At 31.5% G+C, this 18,830-nt stretch overlaps 1 protein-coding gene across 1 annotated transcript in view; it reads right to left on the reverse strand.

The window, feature by feature from the left end:
- Positions 1-1,135: 1,135 nt before the first annotated feature.
- Positions 1,136-18,830, reverse strand: part of LOC126809785 (dynein axonemal heavy chain 1) — a 54,122-nt gene continuing 36,427 nt past the window's right edge. Inside the window, exons 56-77 of the mRNA XM_050534555.2 lie at positions 18,170-18,448; positions 17,471-17,602; positions 16,971-17,216; positions 16,556-16,705; positions 15,836-15,996; positions 15,182-15,407; positions 14,672-14,867; positions 13,901-14,052; positions 13,100-13,299; positions 12,805-12,949; positions 12,502-12,660; positions 11,907-12,038; positions 11,545-11,718; positions 10,664-10,843; positions 10,123-10,299; positions 9,684-9,854; positions 9,433-9,563; positions 9,091-9,235; positions 8,528-8,623; positions 7,946-8,056; positions 7,315-7,549; positions 1,136-1,607 (exon numbers count right to left, since the gene is read on the reverse strand). Coding sequence (XP_050390512.1) covers positions 1,486-1,607; positions 7,315-7,549; positions 7,946-8,056; positions 8,528-8,623; positions 9,091-9,235; positions 9,433-9,563; positions 9,684-9,854; positions 10,123-10,299; positions 10,664-10,843; positions 11,545-11,718; positions 11,907-12,038; positions 12,502-12,660; positions 12,805-12,949; positions 13,100-13,299; positions 13,901-14,052; positions 14,672-14,867; positions 15,182-15,407; positions 15,836-15,996; positions 16,556-16,705; positions 16,971-17,216; positions 17,471-17,602; positions 18,170-18,448 — 3,720 coding nt within the window. The 3' untranslated portion in view covers positions 1,136-1,485. The remainder of the gene's footprint in view (positions 1,608-7,314; positions 7,550-7,945; positions 8,057-8,527; positions 8,624-9,090; positions 9,236-9,432; positions 9,564-9,683; positions 9,855-10,122; positions 10,300-10,663; positions 10,844-11,544; positions 11,719-11,906; positions 12,039-12,501; positions 12,661-12,804; positions 12,950-13,099; positions 13,300-13,900; positions 14,053-14,671; positions 14,868-15,181; positions 15,408-15,835; positions 15,997-16,555; positions 16,706-16,970; positions 17,217-17,470; positions 17,603-18,169; positions 18,449-18,830) is intronic.

Raw genomic sequence — 18,830 nt, forward strand, 5'->3', positions numbered from 1 at the left:
GAAATGGGGTTTAACATCCTACTGTTCTGCTCCTAACCTGGGCTAATGAAGACGGGCATACGCCATACAGTGTGTTATGAGGGAAATTTTGCCCGGGCAGCGGCACTATCGCCTACTCTTATATCGAATTCCAACTGCCAAGGGATCTTTTACGTGCATTCCATTGTATACACGGGACCTCGGTTTTTCGTCTCATCCGAAGGACTAGACAGCTGTCCTTGTCAGGCCCTCCGTCCTGCATCACTGACAAGGGGGAGCCACGTCGGAAAATCTGGATGAACTTTCTCGGCCAATGCAGGGATCGAACACCCGACCTCCAGGCTAGCGAGCCAGCGCCTTACCCACTTAGCCACGTGGTCCTCGGCATGGGTTCGATTCCCAGCTTGTATGTGACAAAGAAAAGAGTAGGGTTGTTTGTCCAACCTCGTAGGTTTCTCTGGTTTACTCCTAAACTCCTATTCCTACATGCAACTGATTTATTGAATAAAATCAATTCATATGTTAGCACCAAAATTACCTAGTTTGTGTTTAGTGGCTGTTAAATCCCATCTCCCTCTTTCCCCTTTAAATCAAAGGAAGTTTCTCAAAATATTTTGTCATGTAGAGCATGTGGGTGTATAATAATCTATTATCCATACAAGCTTTTGATGATAATATTAAAGGAGGATATAAGTAACAGAACATGGAACTTATATAGAATTTCTCCTTTTAAGGCGAGAAAAAAGTCAGACACTCTTTTCCTGGACTTCGGGGGTCATTTTTCTGAACTTGGGGCCATTTTCATGGACCATTAAATTTTCTTCCCAGATTTTTGGTGTAAGTTTATACTTTCCATATATTTATCAGTTCAGAGGCTGGTGACACACTTTACTGCTACTTTTATCTGCTACTGATTCTGACACAGTTTAATTAGAATTATATCAACATTTCTCTGGGATTCCTAGCTAATGTTTAACATGGTTCTTAATTGGTGCTTTTTATGACTATGACCGGTATAGTCAAACACTCGACAAAAAGTCTGTGTACCATAATATGTAAATAAAATAAAACACAAATTAAATTTTAAACAAATTTTATAATTTAATTAAATATCACAGATAATATAATAAATAATATATAGTAAATAATATATCTTATTGTTTGTATTGAAAAAAATGGATGGAATTGATAATTTTAATACTTGTGGTAATGTAAATTGAACTATTAAAACTAAAAGAATACAATTTGATTGGAATTAAAACCTGAATATCCAAAACATAATAAATTTCTCTCTGTACTAATTTTTGTAAATAATGCTGTAATTTACATTTGAAAATACTTCAATCTTAAAGATATATGCTAAAAAAACATCCGGATAAGGAAGTATAAATTAATTACAATTTTTACATCAAAAAATAATTTAGGACATGAATAGAATGCTGAACTGACATTAGTTTTACTGGTACAAAGTAATACTTAAATAATTAATGTAGTTTGTATTAAGATTTAATAATTAAGAGCACACAGCATGGCTACACCTCGTTTTATCCAGTGTTTTTGAGCTTCATCTGTTGGTATTTCTACAGCAAACACAAAGTTAGTAGAGTGACCAGTTGTTGAAAGAGTACCTGTAAATAGACAAACATTAATAAATTAAAACTTTATAAGTAACATGTATGGTTAGTTCAAACTAGATACTAACAAGGGTAGTGGTGTGTGTTTCGATTTTCAGTTTGGAATGTTCCGAATTGGCTGAATTGCAATCGAGCCACACCAAATTTAGTCCTGTAGGATTTCCGGCAGTCCCTTAATTGGATGTGGTGTGAGCAGACTTCATACCAATTATTGAATAGACAAGTGCAAAACAATAAATATTTATAAATTCTAGTTTCTAATCTGACTTATCTGTACACTGCAAGAAACAACATTTTTAAATAGTTTCAGTACTGTCATTTATAGAATACTTATATAAATTTACATGTATAGAACATATATCTACATGATTTATAGTTTATATGACTTCACATGTATATACTGAATAGTCTCTAGTAAATTATGTCTGTAGTTTACTATATGTTTTCATGTATTGTGGTCAAGACAGTTAATAAGAAGATTAATACATGTAATATTTAATTCAGCCTGGGGGGAGCAAGAACATAAACATATAAACTTGTTGAACCAGTAAAAAATCTGTATGTGTTCAATTCAACAGATAATAATATTTACTTGTACCAGAGTAGATATCGTATACTTTATTATAAACTATTAGCTAGAATTAAATATCCTTAACAACAGCCATATGCAATTTCTAAAAAAATGTCTATAATCTCACATTTGGGTAATAAATTGCAAATTTTCATGATGAAAATTTATCTTTAAATTTAAATCATGGGAAAATGTTTAACTTTTAAAATGAGCGAGTCATATGAACTAATGGAGAAATTTCCGTACTTTCTGATCCCTATGAACTTCTGCATTAATCAATTTGTCAGTACTGATAAAGCTTGCCTATTGTGATGATTTATGATTAAGTGTACCAGTACCGGTATATGGGTATTATTCTGAGTGGTATTAGGTTGGGTTTCTTTAACCCGCTATAAATATAAACCTCTTCCTGGTATAAATATATAATGTTGGTTAGATTACAATGTAGTGTAAAAATCAGAAAAACAAACTGAAAAGTACTAACTGTAATCTAATATTAATTAAATTGTCTTAAACTGTAATTTCCTTTGGTTGCAAAGAAGTAAATTAATAAAATAGTTTATTAGCAACATCGCTTCTCTATAAGTTTTAATGACAATAACTTAAACATTCATTTTTAGATTTTTAATCCTGTGTGAGAATTTTCTATCATAATAAAAACAAAAATAAAAGATGTACAGGGGATGAAGCATGGGAGAGCTAAACTAGCCATAACGAATGCCAGTTGGGTAACAAAAGCCTTACATGGTCAGATTCAGGGGTACTAGCCCCCAGTCCTACCCTGATTGAAACGTTTTAGTTGTTTTACTGACTGATTACTGTGCCCTATCTGGTCAAGTCATGTAGGTTCAATTTTCTGGAGCTACCACCTTACTTTTCAGACAAAATTTTGAGTTGGTATTTAATTAATTGAGTGTTTTAGATTTTTACTTTTTTTTTTAATTAAAAAAAAAAAGGGATGGTGGTGGTGTTGGGCCATCGCATAAATCCTTCATTGAACTTTTCCTTTTGGGTTCTCCTATTCAGGTTTATAAAGTGCTTTTTATATTGGATATAATTGACCAAATTCATGAAATGGAAAATTGTTTGACAGAATCTATAACATCTGTGCAGTAAGTATTAAATTTTATCTTGAAATAAGACCCAATCTTTTCTTTTTTTTTTTTTTTTTTTTTTACTGAAACACAATTTTATGAAATGGAAAATTAGTTCTAAAAACACTGAAACTAGCAACTGGACCGAAGTCGAATTAAAAAGTTGATCTTCATTGTGAATTTTATTAGTTAAAGTAATATCCCCACCATATACAAGGAATTAAAAGTAGGCTACTACATGTCGTCAGTATACCATTTGTATCTATGACCGTTAATAAAGATATGTTGCCTCTAGGAATATCCCCACCATATACAAGGAATTAAAAGTAGGCTACTACATGTCGTCAGTATACCATTTGTATCTATGACCGTTAATAAAGATATGTTGCCCCTAGGAAACGAAACATACGCCCACAGCAGCTAAATCGTCGGAACAGTTTACAAGTGTTGTCACATATTTATGCTTTTGTAGGTAATAGGAGCATTTACAAGATACAGATAGAATGTTCACAAGGTTCAACAAAGTTAAACAAGGGTCATAACTGTAGAAGTTAGTAACAGAGCTTCTTTAAGTGGCATTTAGTAATTGAACAGTAACACACTAACACTATTTATGTAATAACAATCACTGGTTTATCAAGCTTGATAAAGACGAGAGTATCATCGTCGAAACGTTGCATGTTAATAAACCAGTGATTGTTATTCCATAAATAGAGTTAGTGTGTTAGTAACAGAGATTGCTGAAATTCAATAGGCTTCTTTGATAGTGATATAAATAATGCATATACATTTCATACAAATCGGATAACTTTTGTCGATAGAGTGTTCACAAGGTTCAAAAAAGTGTAGTTATAAACGGAAATTGTTGAAAGTAAATAGGCTTCTTTGTTTTACTAATTTAAATAATGCATGTTAATTTAATACAGATCAGACAATCACTTTTGTAGTTAAATAGGCTTTTTCATTTCACTAATGTAAACAATATATATAAATTTCAAATAATAAATGTAGTGTGTAGAGTGTTCACAAGAATGAGTACAGTACTCATCCAGCATAAAATCATTTTAGATCATGCTCATAATTTTGATGAAAATGATCATAGTATTCATACCTAGCAGACCGATGGATGCCTAATGAATTAAAATAACCAACTTAGTAACACAGAAATGCATTTCATAGTTTTATAATTTGTTGTTTTAGTTATAAATCAAATAAATTGCTATTTATGTCAAATTCTAATATTATTATCTATATCTTGTATCATAACATTTACTAGAAAATATGATGTTCGTATTTATAGTTGAAATTAATTTTTTAATGAATTGTAACAGAGAAATGGTGACAAATGTCCTCTCGATTAAACTACCGTATATCAAATTGGGATTAATCATTAAACTTATGGTATTTATTTTAGAAATTTGTTTTAGAGAAGACCCATTACAAGGTTTAGCAGGTGACCGATCATGCAGCAAAAAATCCAAAGCTGTATTTAGGCGACAGATTAAAATGAAACAGGGTTTAACGTCCTACTGTTCTGCTCCGAACTGGGCTAATGAAAACAGGCATACACCATACAGTGTGATATGTGGGAAATTTTGCCCGAACAACGGCACTACAGCCTACTCTTATATCGAATTCCAACTGTCAAGGGATCTTTACGTGCATGCCAATGTGTACACAGGACCTCGGTTTTTCGTACCATCCGAAAGACTAGGGCGACAGACTAAAGCTCTGCAAAGCAATGCTTTACGTTTAACCATAGGGCTACTAAAATAAAAGCAATTTAATAAAGCCGCATTCAGATAAGAAAGCAATCTGATGGGGGATTAAGGGGATTAGGTGTTGACATCTTTGTTTAAAACTAAATGAGAACATTGATTAGAGTGATGAAACTTGGTGTATACTTTCATTACATCAATACCTTGACTAAGTTTGATGATGCTTAGGTTAAGCAGAGTAATACATGTAAGTAATTTGAATCCTTTATGCTTTACGAAAAAATAAAAGTGCAAGTAAGTAATGTGTGTCATCTATTTATTTTGGTATTAGCCTGATGAGAGTTTGTATTTTGCTATTTGATATTGTGAAATTTTGCGTCTTCCGATTTTTGCATTGTTATGTTACCGCTTATAACTTATAGGCTGTTTTAAAAAGTGCTAAGCTTTTACAACCTCCACTCTTTTTTGTTATTTTTCCTATTGTCATGTATGACTATTTTATGCTGATGATATGCAATGGTTTTAATTATATAGCGTTTTGGCATAATGTCCTTTTAAAACCAAGGTGATGACTATAGTTGTTATTATTAGATGTTACTTAGTATTATATATAGATAGAAATATTGATTATAACAAAGAAGTACCATCTGGTATAATATAAACATTAGACCATGTTTTATTGATCTATAACGAGAATTTCTATTACAGCTAATTAAAACAATTCACAGAAAATTAAAGTAGCTAAATCTCTAACTCAATATCATCCAAAGTCTTACACGTTGAAAACACAAATTATTTGTCAATTCAAATCAACATTGATGTTGTTATCTTACAAAAAACCCCAACATTTTACCATTGGTACACGAATCGTGTACCATAGTGCGTTTCATCATCATTTTTAACAAGTGACCAGAAAGAGCGAGGCTAGACATATTCCACAACTCATGTCATACGGCGACGCCATAACTTATCTGGAGAGCATGCGCAATAGACTGGAATAACCAGACGCTAGAAATTTCTATTCGGTTGAGACTCGTGCCGTATTTCGCTGGACCTAACTGATTTGAAATTAGAGTCAAAACGGAAACAATTGAATATAAATCAGTTCATAAACAATCAGATTACATTATTATATGCATTGCGACCCATTTGGGTCAATTTCTAGGTCCCAAATATTAGCGATTAAGCTCCTTTAAACAACTCAGAGAAACAGGGAAACTAACAATTATGATCTTCGTTATTCATTAAAATTACAAATTTATTTTTAGTAAATGTATTCGAAAGGAAGTTCATTAGCAGAAATTTTTTTTTTAATTTTAAACAAATTAATCAAAAATATTTTCAATCAAAACCCTTGGACAATACAACATGACTATTGTGAATTGAATTCATAATGTTTGTCTACTGTATCAAATTACACTACAATTATACCTCATTAACATTAGAAATATGAATACTGTCACTGTACTAGCTGGTATTTATATGTGATATTATTAATAATATTCATATAATAAACTGTTTAATGATATATAAGTTTATAATATACATGTATACTGTACTTGGGAACGTTAACCAGATACTATATCTCATTGAAGAAATAAATGAATGAATAAACTAAAATCAAATATCCTACTTTTTAGCAGCAACTGGGATCAAGATGATAGCATATCCTATGCCATGTAATTTAAAGGGAAATTAATTAAATATTGCAGATTATTTCAAAAATAAAAGTTATCTTTTTATTTGAAGGATTAAAGTCAGTCATGCAAAGGTCACTTAAATCTGAAATTTTTACATAACTATTGATAATAATAATAATGCATTTACAGAGCCCATGAAATCAAACACTGCATACTATGGACCTCAAATGAAAAACCTCAAGGATATTAATTGTTAACGGGGCTAAACAGTAAACTTAAAATACACGATGAACAAACAAGCATTCCGAGAGTACTGCTGAAGTAATACATGTTCTCTACAAATTTTACAATGCATACATTTATAAAAGCGGCAGATACTACGAAAACATTTCTGTGAATATATAATTAAAATAGAAATATAGATATAATAAATTCTGTAAAACTGAATTTACATTGAAATGGTCAGTAAGGGCGTTTATTCATACAGCTTAACCGCCATCATAATGAAGATTTCATCTAAGGGTGAGGAAAAAATACTAGTACTATTACAAAATGAGTTCCTAGTTTTAATGGGGTTGTGGAATTTTACCCATGATTTGAGGAACAAGTACCAGATCTACAAACAAGCAGCATCTTAAGACAATATATTATATAAAAAAATAAAAAGAAAATACATACCAGCTCTTGTAAGAGTTTTATACACAGGACATTCATAGATTCCAGAATCAGGTGCTTTACGATTAGCAGCTGGAATTAACCATAAAGCTGGCATATCTGTATATAATTCTTTAGCTTTTGACTCAGCTAACATTCCCTTGTCATAATCCCATCTAGCTCCCTCTAAAAACAGACCATTTATATAACAACCATGTTCTGGTGTTTCCTTTAAATCACTGACATTCTCTGTCAAAACCTGTATAATAGAGTGAGAAAAAAAAATGATTCAATAAACACAATTAGTTCATTTTGGGACAGGCATCATTAACATAGTTAACAAACTTGTAACCCATGATGATCAGCAGTACAAGGCTTTAAACCCATTCATTCTCCCAATTCACTCATAATACAATACAAATACTCAAATAAAATATTCAAACTGAATCACTAGAATATTCAATGAATAATATATTGGATTAATCTAATGGATATATATTGATGGGCATAAAAACTCAGTTTTGAACAAAGCAAAGAGATGATAATTTCATAAGATACATTATTTGTACAACAAAATATACAAGTTGAAAATTTAGAATGAGTAGTTTGGATAATTTTCAAGTGGTTACAATTTACATAAAAAGTTGTCACTTACTTTAAAATCAAAGCTGATAGTGTCAATAGAGATCTTCATCTTTCTAGCATAATTTTGTAAGGTTCCTGTCAAGAAAGCTTGAGGGAAGAAAAATCCTGATATCCAGAACACCTAAAAATAAAACATATAAATAAATCAAAATAATAATTTGAATCAAAAATCTCAAGTTAGAAGGATGTGGTCTAAGGGGAGATAATATTGCACACACGACAAAACCAAAGAGTTACTTCCCTTTAAACACCCAGTATTAGGATTAGTAGCAGATGGCAACTGCTTTCTGGGTTTTTATTTTAAGTAACAATACTGGAAATAGGATGCAATAACGATTATCATGGAGTATCAACCGCTGCTTACTTTGTGCACATGAAATTCAAAGCATTTGGTTATTTCATTTGTTATTAATATTACCTCAATATCAACCCTATTCCTAATGACTTGATAGGAGGTTGATATGGGAATAGCCACCACATCAATAGTTGCTATGGGGGTTAGTCTGGTGGTATTTAAGATAAATAATCAATCTCTTGTTTTTCTTAATATTTTCGTTAGAAGTTGTTTGTGATTAAAATATAAGTGACTTACAGGAGGTATGCCATCATCAATCCAATTATGGATAAATTTCATCCTTGCTACTAAATCTACAACCCATGAAGCAAGGGGTTTCAGTGATGGATAAGCCTAATAAAACAATAAATAAAATACATCTTTAAGTTTAATTATGTAAGATTAAAGAGCTGACAGTTCTCGCTATAATGAAAAGATAAACAAAAGGGAATATGTTGAAAATTTCAGTCAAATTATCGTCGGTACAAGAACAGCGTAGCTTCAATTGTTATTGCTACTGTTATTACCATAATAATCCATTTAAATTAAATCATTAACTTCAATCGTATTTAAATCTGTTGAAAATTGAGAGTATCCGATGGCATCGAGAGTTGATTATGGTCTTGGTAAGTAAATTAATGTCTAATAATTTAAATAACATTTAAGGCATAAAGAAAGACAGATTTAGCTCTTGTATAATGCCTGTTTAATCTTCACACATATTCTCCAAGAAACAAAACAAGCAAATATCTGAACATTTACTACTACAACTGCAAGATAAAAATAGATGTTGAAATTTAAACATTGTAAGTTTCACCAACCTTGCCAGACCACATATCTGGAACAACATTATTAAACAAACTATTGGCCATTTTCTCCAATTCCTGAGACATGACAACCAAACCTTTCAATGCTTTTAATAAATCATGTAGACTCTGATGTATGGTCTTTAATAGACGATTATATCTGAAATAAAATTTTGTATGTTTAGATAACAGAAAGATTATTGAGGCACAGATGTAAACTGAAACCCTAAACAATTACATCAAAAATTAGTAAGCCTAAGGGTAACTGCCGGGGTGGGGGGGAACCACACTAGAGACAAAAAAACATATGACTAACATGAACACTATAAACAGACAAAATAAATGTAAGTAAAATACCTGATAACTTCTTGTGTTAACACTGTATTCATTGATTGTTCATATAAAACAGGATATTTCTTCATAACAATAGCGATATCTATAGGTTGTGGTACTTGTTCTAATATAGCTTTCGCAGCATCTTCCATAACCTAAACCAAAAAAATACTTATATACAAATAAGAAGATGGAGAGAACTGAAGGCTTATATTGTGGGCACTACTAAATTTCTTTCTTTAACACTTTTTGTCTACAATAATAAAGTACTGTACCTCTTCTCTAGATTTTCCACCACCAGCTGCAGTTTTAGGTTGAAGCTGCAGTAAACCAGTCAAGTTAAATACTGTTTCATTTTGCGCAAAGGTGATATTGGCATTTTCATGTAGACCAAATATTTCAGGTGTATCGTTAATAGGTAAACTCTTTATATAAGCTATATAGCCCTGTATAAAAATAATACATTTATATATAATTAGTATTTTACTTTGTACATTAAATATTGATCAAATTGATTTTGTTTTAGAATTCAAAATGACTGGATCAAAAACATTTTACAACTTTATTTTTAAGAAACCATTCTAAAAGCCCTTGCTTTATTCGAAAGGTGAGAGAAAATAATCTGCTTAAAATAAATAACAAAGTTCAAAATACACTGAAATGTATATTTGGTGAGTATAAAACCCTAAGAATATTCCCATTATATGAACGTACGTTATGGTCCATAGATGGACTGATTTGTCTATATATTCCTGATGGAGAATAAACATGTTCTTCACTAAGTACATCAGGTACATAAAAATCCTGTAAAATACTCATCAAACATCTTCTATCCCAGTCATCAGTTACACGTCCACCATAATTAATATGACCAGCAGTATATATCAACACCTATAGAATATATCATAAAACAACAGATAAAATCATTGTTCTTAAAAATCCAAAATCCTGTTTGAAATAAAAATTTTAAAATTTCATCATCACAGTTCACTTTCAATTATGTAAAGAGATAGCACGTCTGGGATTAAATGTCTAATTAACATAATAAGGGCATTTTGAAATTAAAATACTGTATTTAGGGCAAGATTTGGAGCAAAAATAGTATAATTCTTAACCATAGGGCTGTGCAGGTCCACGATTAAGACATTTTATCCCTTTAATCCATTTTATCCTAAAAATGCAGAGGGATCACAAAGTAAAATCCATCTCTGGGGCAGAAAGCTTATTTTTAAATATGCCGTAAATAGTGACTAACCTTATAAGCGATATCCTCATATTCACTGAGGAACATCTTTAACTGACTAACACAGATACGTAAATCTCCATCTGTGAACTCATAGGGTATATTAAACCCTAGAGCTCCAAATTTACGTCTTTCTAAACTAACACCATGGAATAAACACAGTGATAGTAGTAGATGTTTAAATATAGGGGTCTGAAAAATAATAACAAAACAATTTGAACATTCTGCACACAGATCCACCTAGTTCATACTTCGAGAATAGATCTCTGGCCTAGATGGCTGCCATATCCAAAAATGAGTATACTGTTTTGTAATGCGGTTCTAATCTGTTTCACATCTATCATACACACAAAGACTAAATATATACTTTATTAAATGGAAGCATAATAAATATGTAACAAAATTATCAAAGTATACTTAGTGTTTTTGACTAAAATTGTTGATTTAGGATTTAAAATGTCGGTCAACTAGCTTAGGGTATGTTCTCAAGTGGTCCTAACAGACAGCCTAAGTTTAGTATGCTATTTGAATTCATTGTTGTTTGGATAAATAACAATTTTTGTTTCCTATTTCTTGGAGGGAATAATAATGTAGAAACAAGAAGTACTTGGTTGCTCAATTTTAAATTTGAAACTGTTTAAACAAAACATTGTTTACAAGATTTGAGTGGCTATTTAATTATCAAGACCGTGAAGAACTAAAGTTGAATTGCTTATTATTATTATTATAAAATTTAGTCCAAGTTACTATCATTCTTTGTGTAAGTGTAGATTTTAAGATAAAAGACAAAATAACCTTTATTACAATAAGCTAAATCACAATGTTTTATATTTTCATGTACAGTGAGATTTATAACTAAATGCAAATAAAAAAAATTCATTTTAATTTCTTACCCTTTCACCACATGAATTGAGGAAATCATCGTTAAAGCCACTATAAGATTTTAATAAATTGGCTTTGATTCCTTTGGGTGGTTCCACTGTCATTTTGGAACCATTTTGTAGAATATAAACCGGGAATTTATCACTTGGCATACTGGTTAACCACAGACGGAAATCACGATGTACCTATAAATAAATCAATTAAATATTACCCGTTATTGACAATATCAGGCACAATGTTGTACAAACTAGTATCATTATTTCTTGTTCAGTCCCTCATAATATCCTAGAAATAACAAGTCCTAATGATTTCCAGATTCTAGTTATATTGTTTGACTGGATTTTTATTGAGATGTTTGAAAAGTTATGAATACCTTGTCTAGATCAATCTGTTCAATCAATCTTTCTAATGAAGGCATCCAACTGGGTGATAGATGACAATTCTGGAAGAACACCCATTTACCTCTCTCCATGGCACTTCTCATCAAAGCTTCAGCTCTTGGACCCTGAATTGAAAATAAAATACAATTTCTGTCATTATTTGATTGTATGATGGATCATCCATAAACCCTTTTTCATACTGAAGACTGTGGTAGATTCCAAATTAGATTGTCCCCCCCCCCCCCAGGTTCACATTCCCTAATGTGCAAGAAAACCATTTATTTCTCTTGCCGGCATTTCTTAAAGATATCATTTGTAGCAGCCACCGATCCCGATTCCAAATTTTTTACAGATTAATCCATATTAAAATGTACTCAACTAAATTATTTAGTACTTTGGATTGATATTTCAATATATGAAAGTTTATAAGGGATTCAAAATCCCTAAAATGGGGATCAGAGCCTTTAAAATCCTATTAGTAATTGCTCTTTTCTTTATTCATAAACATGAAATAAAGATAACTGACTAAATTATCGTTAAAATTAAACCTCTAAGTGCAGACAGAAAAGACAATTTGCAACTACTAACCTGTCCTTGACCAAGTGAAATGGCATTGAGTTTTTTTGCGAATCTCATTTCTTCAGCAAATTTATATAAATCTGCAGCCGGATCTGTACCTTGTGATAAGACGAAGATAAGGGGTGTGGTTGGTGATGAATCTTTGTATACTAAATGTAGATCAGCAGTCTAAAAAACATTAAATTATTTTATAATATTAATATATATTTAGAAGTTAGTTTCCGTTTATGTAAAAAACAATTGTCTTGATGCAATATCCTGGTCTAAAACTATTAAATTTACACTCTTATTCACTTCAATAAAAATTCTTACCTGAGGTTCAATGAACCTTTGTCCTAGATTTTTCGCAACATAATCTTGCATAGCATTCGTTATTTTATCGGGACGAAGACATTTTAATACAATTATCTTCTGGAAATCATCCAGTTCTGTATTCCAGGAACCAGGGAGGTCTTCTCTGAAATAATATATAATAGAATTGTTTACACCATATTTGAACATTCTACATGAATTAGAAGCAGAGTCATAGTCAGTCAGACAAATCCAATTCAATAGTCACTGCTTTCTCCAAAAGTCTGTATAAATGAAAGAAAGAGAGAAATCTTACCGGTGAGGTTCTGCACTGTCAAATATTTTCTTAAAACCTTCCATATGGTTCTTGAAATCTGCAGCAAAGTTTTCAAACTTAGGTAAAGCTGCTAATGTGAGGAAATCATTCCAGGATCTATCTGTGATCCAATCAGGGAAAGGATTATCTAATTCTTTAGGTTTACTTGTTCCACCAGCTATCAAATATCTCCATTCATTCTATAATAATATATCATTATTTAAAATACATTTACTTATTAATATACCCTTCATAGGAAGGAAGGAAGCCATACTCCATCATTACTCTGTCCATGCTCAATCGAATGTGCCGGAATTGAATTCTTTGAAATATAAGTTAAGGAAACAAAACAATTTTTTGTGCAATAAGAATTTCTCCAACCGAATATGGTCCCATGTCGATTCTGCTTACATCTCTTCTGTTTTCAAGATTGGCAAAGCCGTGACAGGACTCAATTCTATGTAACCCATTTGCAATTAAGCCAATATAGAACATCTGGATTGACAATGAAAGTAACCCTTTCATTTCTGTTCAAGATCCAAATTATATATAATCAGAAAGTCCCTGATTATACTGTTCGGTTGGATTAACGTGTGCACATTAGATCACAATTGGTGATTCAATTGGTGATGTTTTGATTCCCTTCTTAAGTGACAATAAGTAGGGTCACCTGTTCAAGCGAATTATTGCAATAAAATTGAACCATACATTAGTTGATTTAAGTTGATTAGACTTTCATCTCCATTTCTTCCTTTCTCTCTCTCCTATGTGTGTTGGTAAGTTAAATTTAAGTTAACTTACCATATCTATCAAACCTTTATGCATTCTAATTCTAGAGCTGAGTAAGAAAGCAAACAATAGTTTATGTTTCTCAAACAAACTTCTACAAACATTACTATATAAACTAAAGGTGAAGAATTTATTGATGTTCTCTATTCTTAGTGTTATATTATCTGAAAAACATAGAAAATATTTTCTTTAATATAGTTAATTAGACGAGACAACATTGATGGTACTCTCAACATCAGTGTTTAAAAACCTGGGAATTCTTGAGGTCTGAACAGTTTACCAGGAAAAAAAGGGGGAACTTCAGTATGAAATTGGATGCATTCAGACCAAGAATTTCAGTAGATGATATCATGGTCACATTAAATAACTTCTTGCTGGGATTGATACAAGTTTGGGGCAATCACTGGAGAGTGAGTGTGAATAGAGCACAAACAGGAATGTACGAATTTATCAAAATACATATTTCATTCATTTTAATTGTTTCATAATATTTGATGTTTCCGATTAAGTTGGTCCATGTTGATAACATAATTATCCAAGCTTAATCTGAAAAGTGGTGGTAAATTTGATTAAACTAAGTAATTGCAGATGTGGGGGTCCTTGTAGATTTGTAAATTGTCCCAATAGGTCAAATAATAATAATAATAATATATGCATTTATATTGCGCTGACATTCACTACTGATAGTGCTCTGTGGAAAAAGTTGGGAACTACAACATACATGTATATAGATAGAGACAGAAAAATTGACAGGATAATCTCAAGGCATTATTATTTACTTACCAGCCCTTTCAGCATTAGCAATACCATTAAGATAAATATTAATAAACCATTCTAAAGAGTACTGGTACATAGGGTCTATATTAGCCATATCAGCAACACAGAAGAAAAGAATCTGGGTGTTCACAGCTACTGGTATATATTGACTTCTTGTCTGATCAATATCTTTTTCTGTTTTTTCGGCTGTTATCACTTTAGCCTAGAAAAAAAAAAAGAAGACATGATTTCATATCGTAAATTAAGACTAATGGTCAGTCTGCATCTTCACTGTGGAGAACAATCTTGAATTAAGAATCTTAGTTTTCTGCACCAACCATGCTAATGAAAACTGAAGATGGTCATGCACCATGTTGTGTTCTATGAGTAAACTTTTACCCTTATGTATTACAAATAATTTTGAATTCTAAATGTCAAGGGTTGTTTTACATGCACAACAACTGGAGACATAAAAAGGATCTACAATGTTACTGTATAAAATTACTACATGATTTTGATAGATATTAATGTTTTTACTTGAATTTCTTGAGATTTGATTTTTGATGCAGCCAATGTCTGAATCAAATCTATATCATCAACAGGGCTTCCTTCAGAACTACTAAGGCGCTGCAGGATCCTATCCTCAATTTCTTTTAGTTCCTGCTTCATCTTGGCATTACTGATAATCAATTGGTTCTTAGCTTCCTCTAAATCAGGTCGTTCTTCTGCTACAACGGTACCCAGTAACTGATCTTCTAAACCACTAGAATTTACAAAATATCATTTTCAGAAACAATACAATTTGATCTTGCACCATAAAAGCACTAGCCATAATTGTACAGAGAACGTTGTGAAGTTTAAGCCATTTTAACCTTAAGCTGCATATTGTCATTTGCATTTTATAAACATTTTGAATTAAATTTTTATTTCTTAATGCAGGCTAAATTTGAATTGATTATTTCACCAAACCAAGATATGAATAGTAGATAATCTCTTGGCTAGGATTCAAATATTTAAAAGAGGCTTATCAGTTGCGTTGGTCTGTTTATACAGAATAGAATTGAACCATTTTTGGACCATATTCTATATAGAGATTCAACTTTCACAATATTGTAGTTCGTAAGAGATTCATCAAAATCCCTCAAATGATGAACAGCAGATTTGATCAACAGAGCAAAGTTTAAAATTTACCTTGGTGATAGTGTAAAGTTAACTATAGTAACTTTAGTAGAAACTTCAGGTGTATAATGTGGATTAGGTAATTTAGTAGTTATATAAAACTTAAAGTCATCATGATATGGTATAACAGCATCTCCTAGTTTTATTACAGTACTACCTTGTTGTTTAAATGTCTGAAATAAGCAAAGGATGGCCAAGATTTACGAAATTTATCAAATATTATTAATTTTAAACACAGTTCTCTCTATTATAATAGTTTAAAAATCGATAATGAAAAAAATATTGAAAATTTCAATCAAATTACTTCATTCTGAGCGAAGTTATGACTGTTTGAAGAATAGCGTAGTCTCGATTTTTGTGGCTACTATTGTTACAATAATAAACAAAGTCTTGATTATCCATTTTTAAATTAAATCATTAAATGGTATTATCATTGTCGGACACAAATTATCACATAATGTATATTATAATAAAAACTTTGTGTGATAATTTGTGTCCGAGGAAGTCTCTGACAGGTGCCTTTTGTCCAGTCTTGCTTAAAATAGATCAATTATTTTTATTGTAACATTTCTACTCGTGTTTCCTTCGAAAATTAAAAATGTATTGCAACTGATTTCAGTCTATTATGTTTAAAAGAATTTGAAAAGAATATATAAATTTAGCAAACTGGTCAGTGAATTGTCAGTTAAATATAAATATTATTAGGTGTAAATAATACAAGTTATTATTTACCTGTCTAAGTAAGATTGGTTCTAGAGCTGGATCTAACTCAACACCAACATTCTCTAATAAACAAGGTTTACCAAATCTTACAGCATTCTCTAAACTTCTCAAAAAATCACGATCAGATAATTTGATCACATCTAAACCATTATCTTTTTCCTGTTTAAAATAAAGGTTTTAATAGTAAAAGCTAACCATAATAATATTTCAGTTCTGGGTATTTTACTCAATACACTTTCAAAGGAATGCTAATATATAAAAAACTTGTTTTTGAACCATCCAAAGAACTGGGATATTGCAAATGTCCTGACACAAAGTTCAATTTTCGCTTGACTTTTATTTCAGTATTTGAAAACTTGAATTTTTGAGTAGGAATCAATTTTGGTGACGAAGATTTATTTTAATCTTACAAACGTAAACATACCATATTTTTAACCCATTTATTAGCTTGGCCTTGAGGATCAATAAAGAGAGGCCATCTTCTAGAGAACTGTATAATTACACCATTTTCTACTGATAAACTATCTTTAGGTAGGCCAGCTATCTGCCAAGCCCGTATTTTAACAGGATCACTCATGGTACTAGTTAAATTAGGATCATCTGTTCGAGGTACTTTATGTTCATCTAATGACACCACCCATTCACATTGCATTCTTATTCGGTATTCACCCTGAAAAAAAACAACCCAAAACACATCAAGAAAACATTAAACGTAACAAATTTGAAATTTTACAATTTCGTATTAAATCACATTATTTGTGCAAGTAGGCTTATTAGAAAGTTTTAATTTTCTCGAATATCTGTGTACATTTACTATGTCCAAGACAGTCAGCAGATAGATTATTATATTTCAATACACTATTTTATACATGATATAGTAAAAGGACTTAGATAAACTATATAATAATACATGCTATAACTTACCGTAAAAGGACCTAGATAAGCTATATAAGCTGATGATATTAATACATCTCCTACTATATTATCTACAATCTTCTCTAATCTATCTACAGATTCTCTCCATCTATCTTTCTCATCTGCTAAACCACCAATCAACTGTAGTAGAAATTCAACATGGCAGAATTTAGTGAATTATATTTTTACAAGATACATGACACTAATCTTTGTAGTTTTGGTAGGGTAAAATATCTTTATCAAATCTGGATCCCTTTTCACAACTTCGACTTTATAAAATGTTTCTATTGAACTTACATATATTTAAATTTATGTACGTTTTTTGGAGACAGTTCGCAGACAGTTCAATTCTTTGAAAATTAAGTGCTATTAAAACTGGCCGAAATATCAATGGTGGAGGAGGGATCATAAATAATATAAACATTAAATAGGTTTAAATTAATATGAAAGGAAATAAAATCGGGTTTAACATCCTACTTTTCTGCACTGAGCGGGCTAATGGCAACGGGCATACCCCATGCAGTGTGCTATGAGGGAAATTTTATCCAGACAGCAGCGCTATGGCCTACTCTTATATCGAATTCCAACTGTCAAGGGTTCACTATTTTATACCATCTGAATGACTAGGGGAAACAAAGATGGAAAATCTTGTGGAATTTTCTCAGTCTTACTCACTGAGCCAGCTTACATCATGACATATTTACTGACCTGATCGGCTCGACCTAGACGACCTTCACATTGTTCACATTTATTCTCCAGTTCTTCCTTCTTGCGAACACAGTCTTCATATTTAGCTTGTAACGTTGCGATACCTTCTTCTACTTCTTGCAATCTACCTTTAGCTTCATCTAACATTCTCTGTGTTTCCTCTAAATCAGCTGTGGCTATTCGTAGTTTTTCACGTTTAGGTGCCACACCTTTAGCGATAAAGTGATATTTGTGCATAGCTCGACACCACTGACAGATAGATGTACAAGCTTTAGATACCTGTAATATAAATAAATTACAATTTATAGAAATACTAACTGGTTAACCATCAGATATTCTTCACATACTGGAATAGAGTAGGACTCGACAACCCATCAACACTTAGATCATTTTGAAACTAATATACAGTTATTTTAAACTTCCAATGGTTACATGTGCAATATGAGGGCAAGGATTTTTCTGGGACAGCAGTGTTTCTACCTATTGTTCTTTCATTTTAACTTTGGTTTTTTGCTCAAACAGAACAACTTAAAATTTTCTTTACAAAATCTGCAGACGGCATCCCAAATAAGTAAAAATAGGGCTGGAAAACCCTGAAGATTGTTCTCTGTTTCCAAAGGGGATTTGGACACAGAATACTCTGGTTGTGAGTCCAGTGCCC

This window comes from Patella vulgata, chromosome 2 (assembly GCF_932274485.2).
Source record: "Patella vulgata chromosome 2, xgPatVulg1.2, whole genome shotgun sequence".
NCBI lineage: Eukaryota > Metazoa > Mollusca > Gastropoda > Patellidae > Patella > Patella vulgata.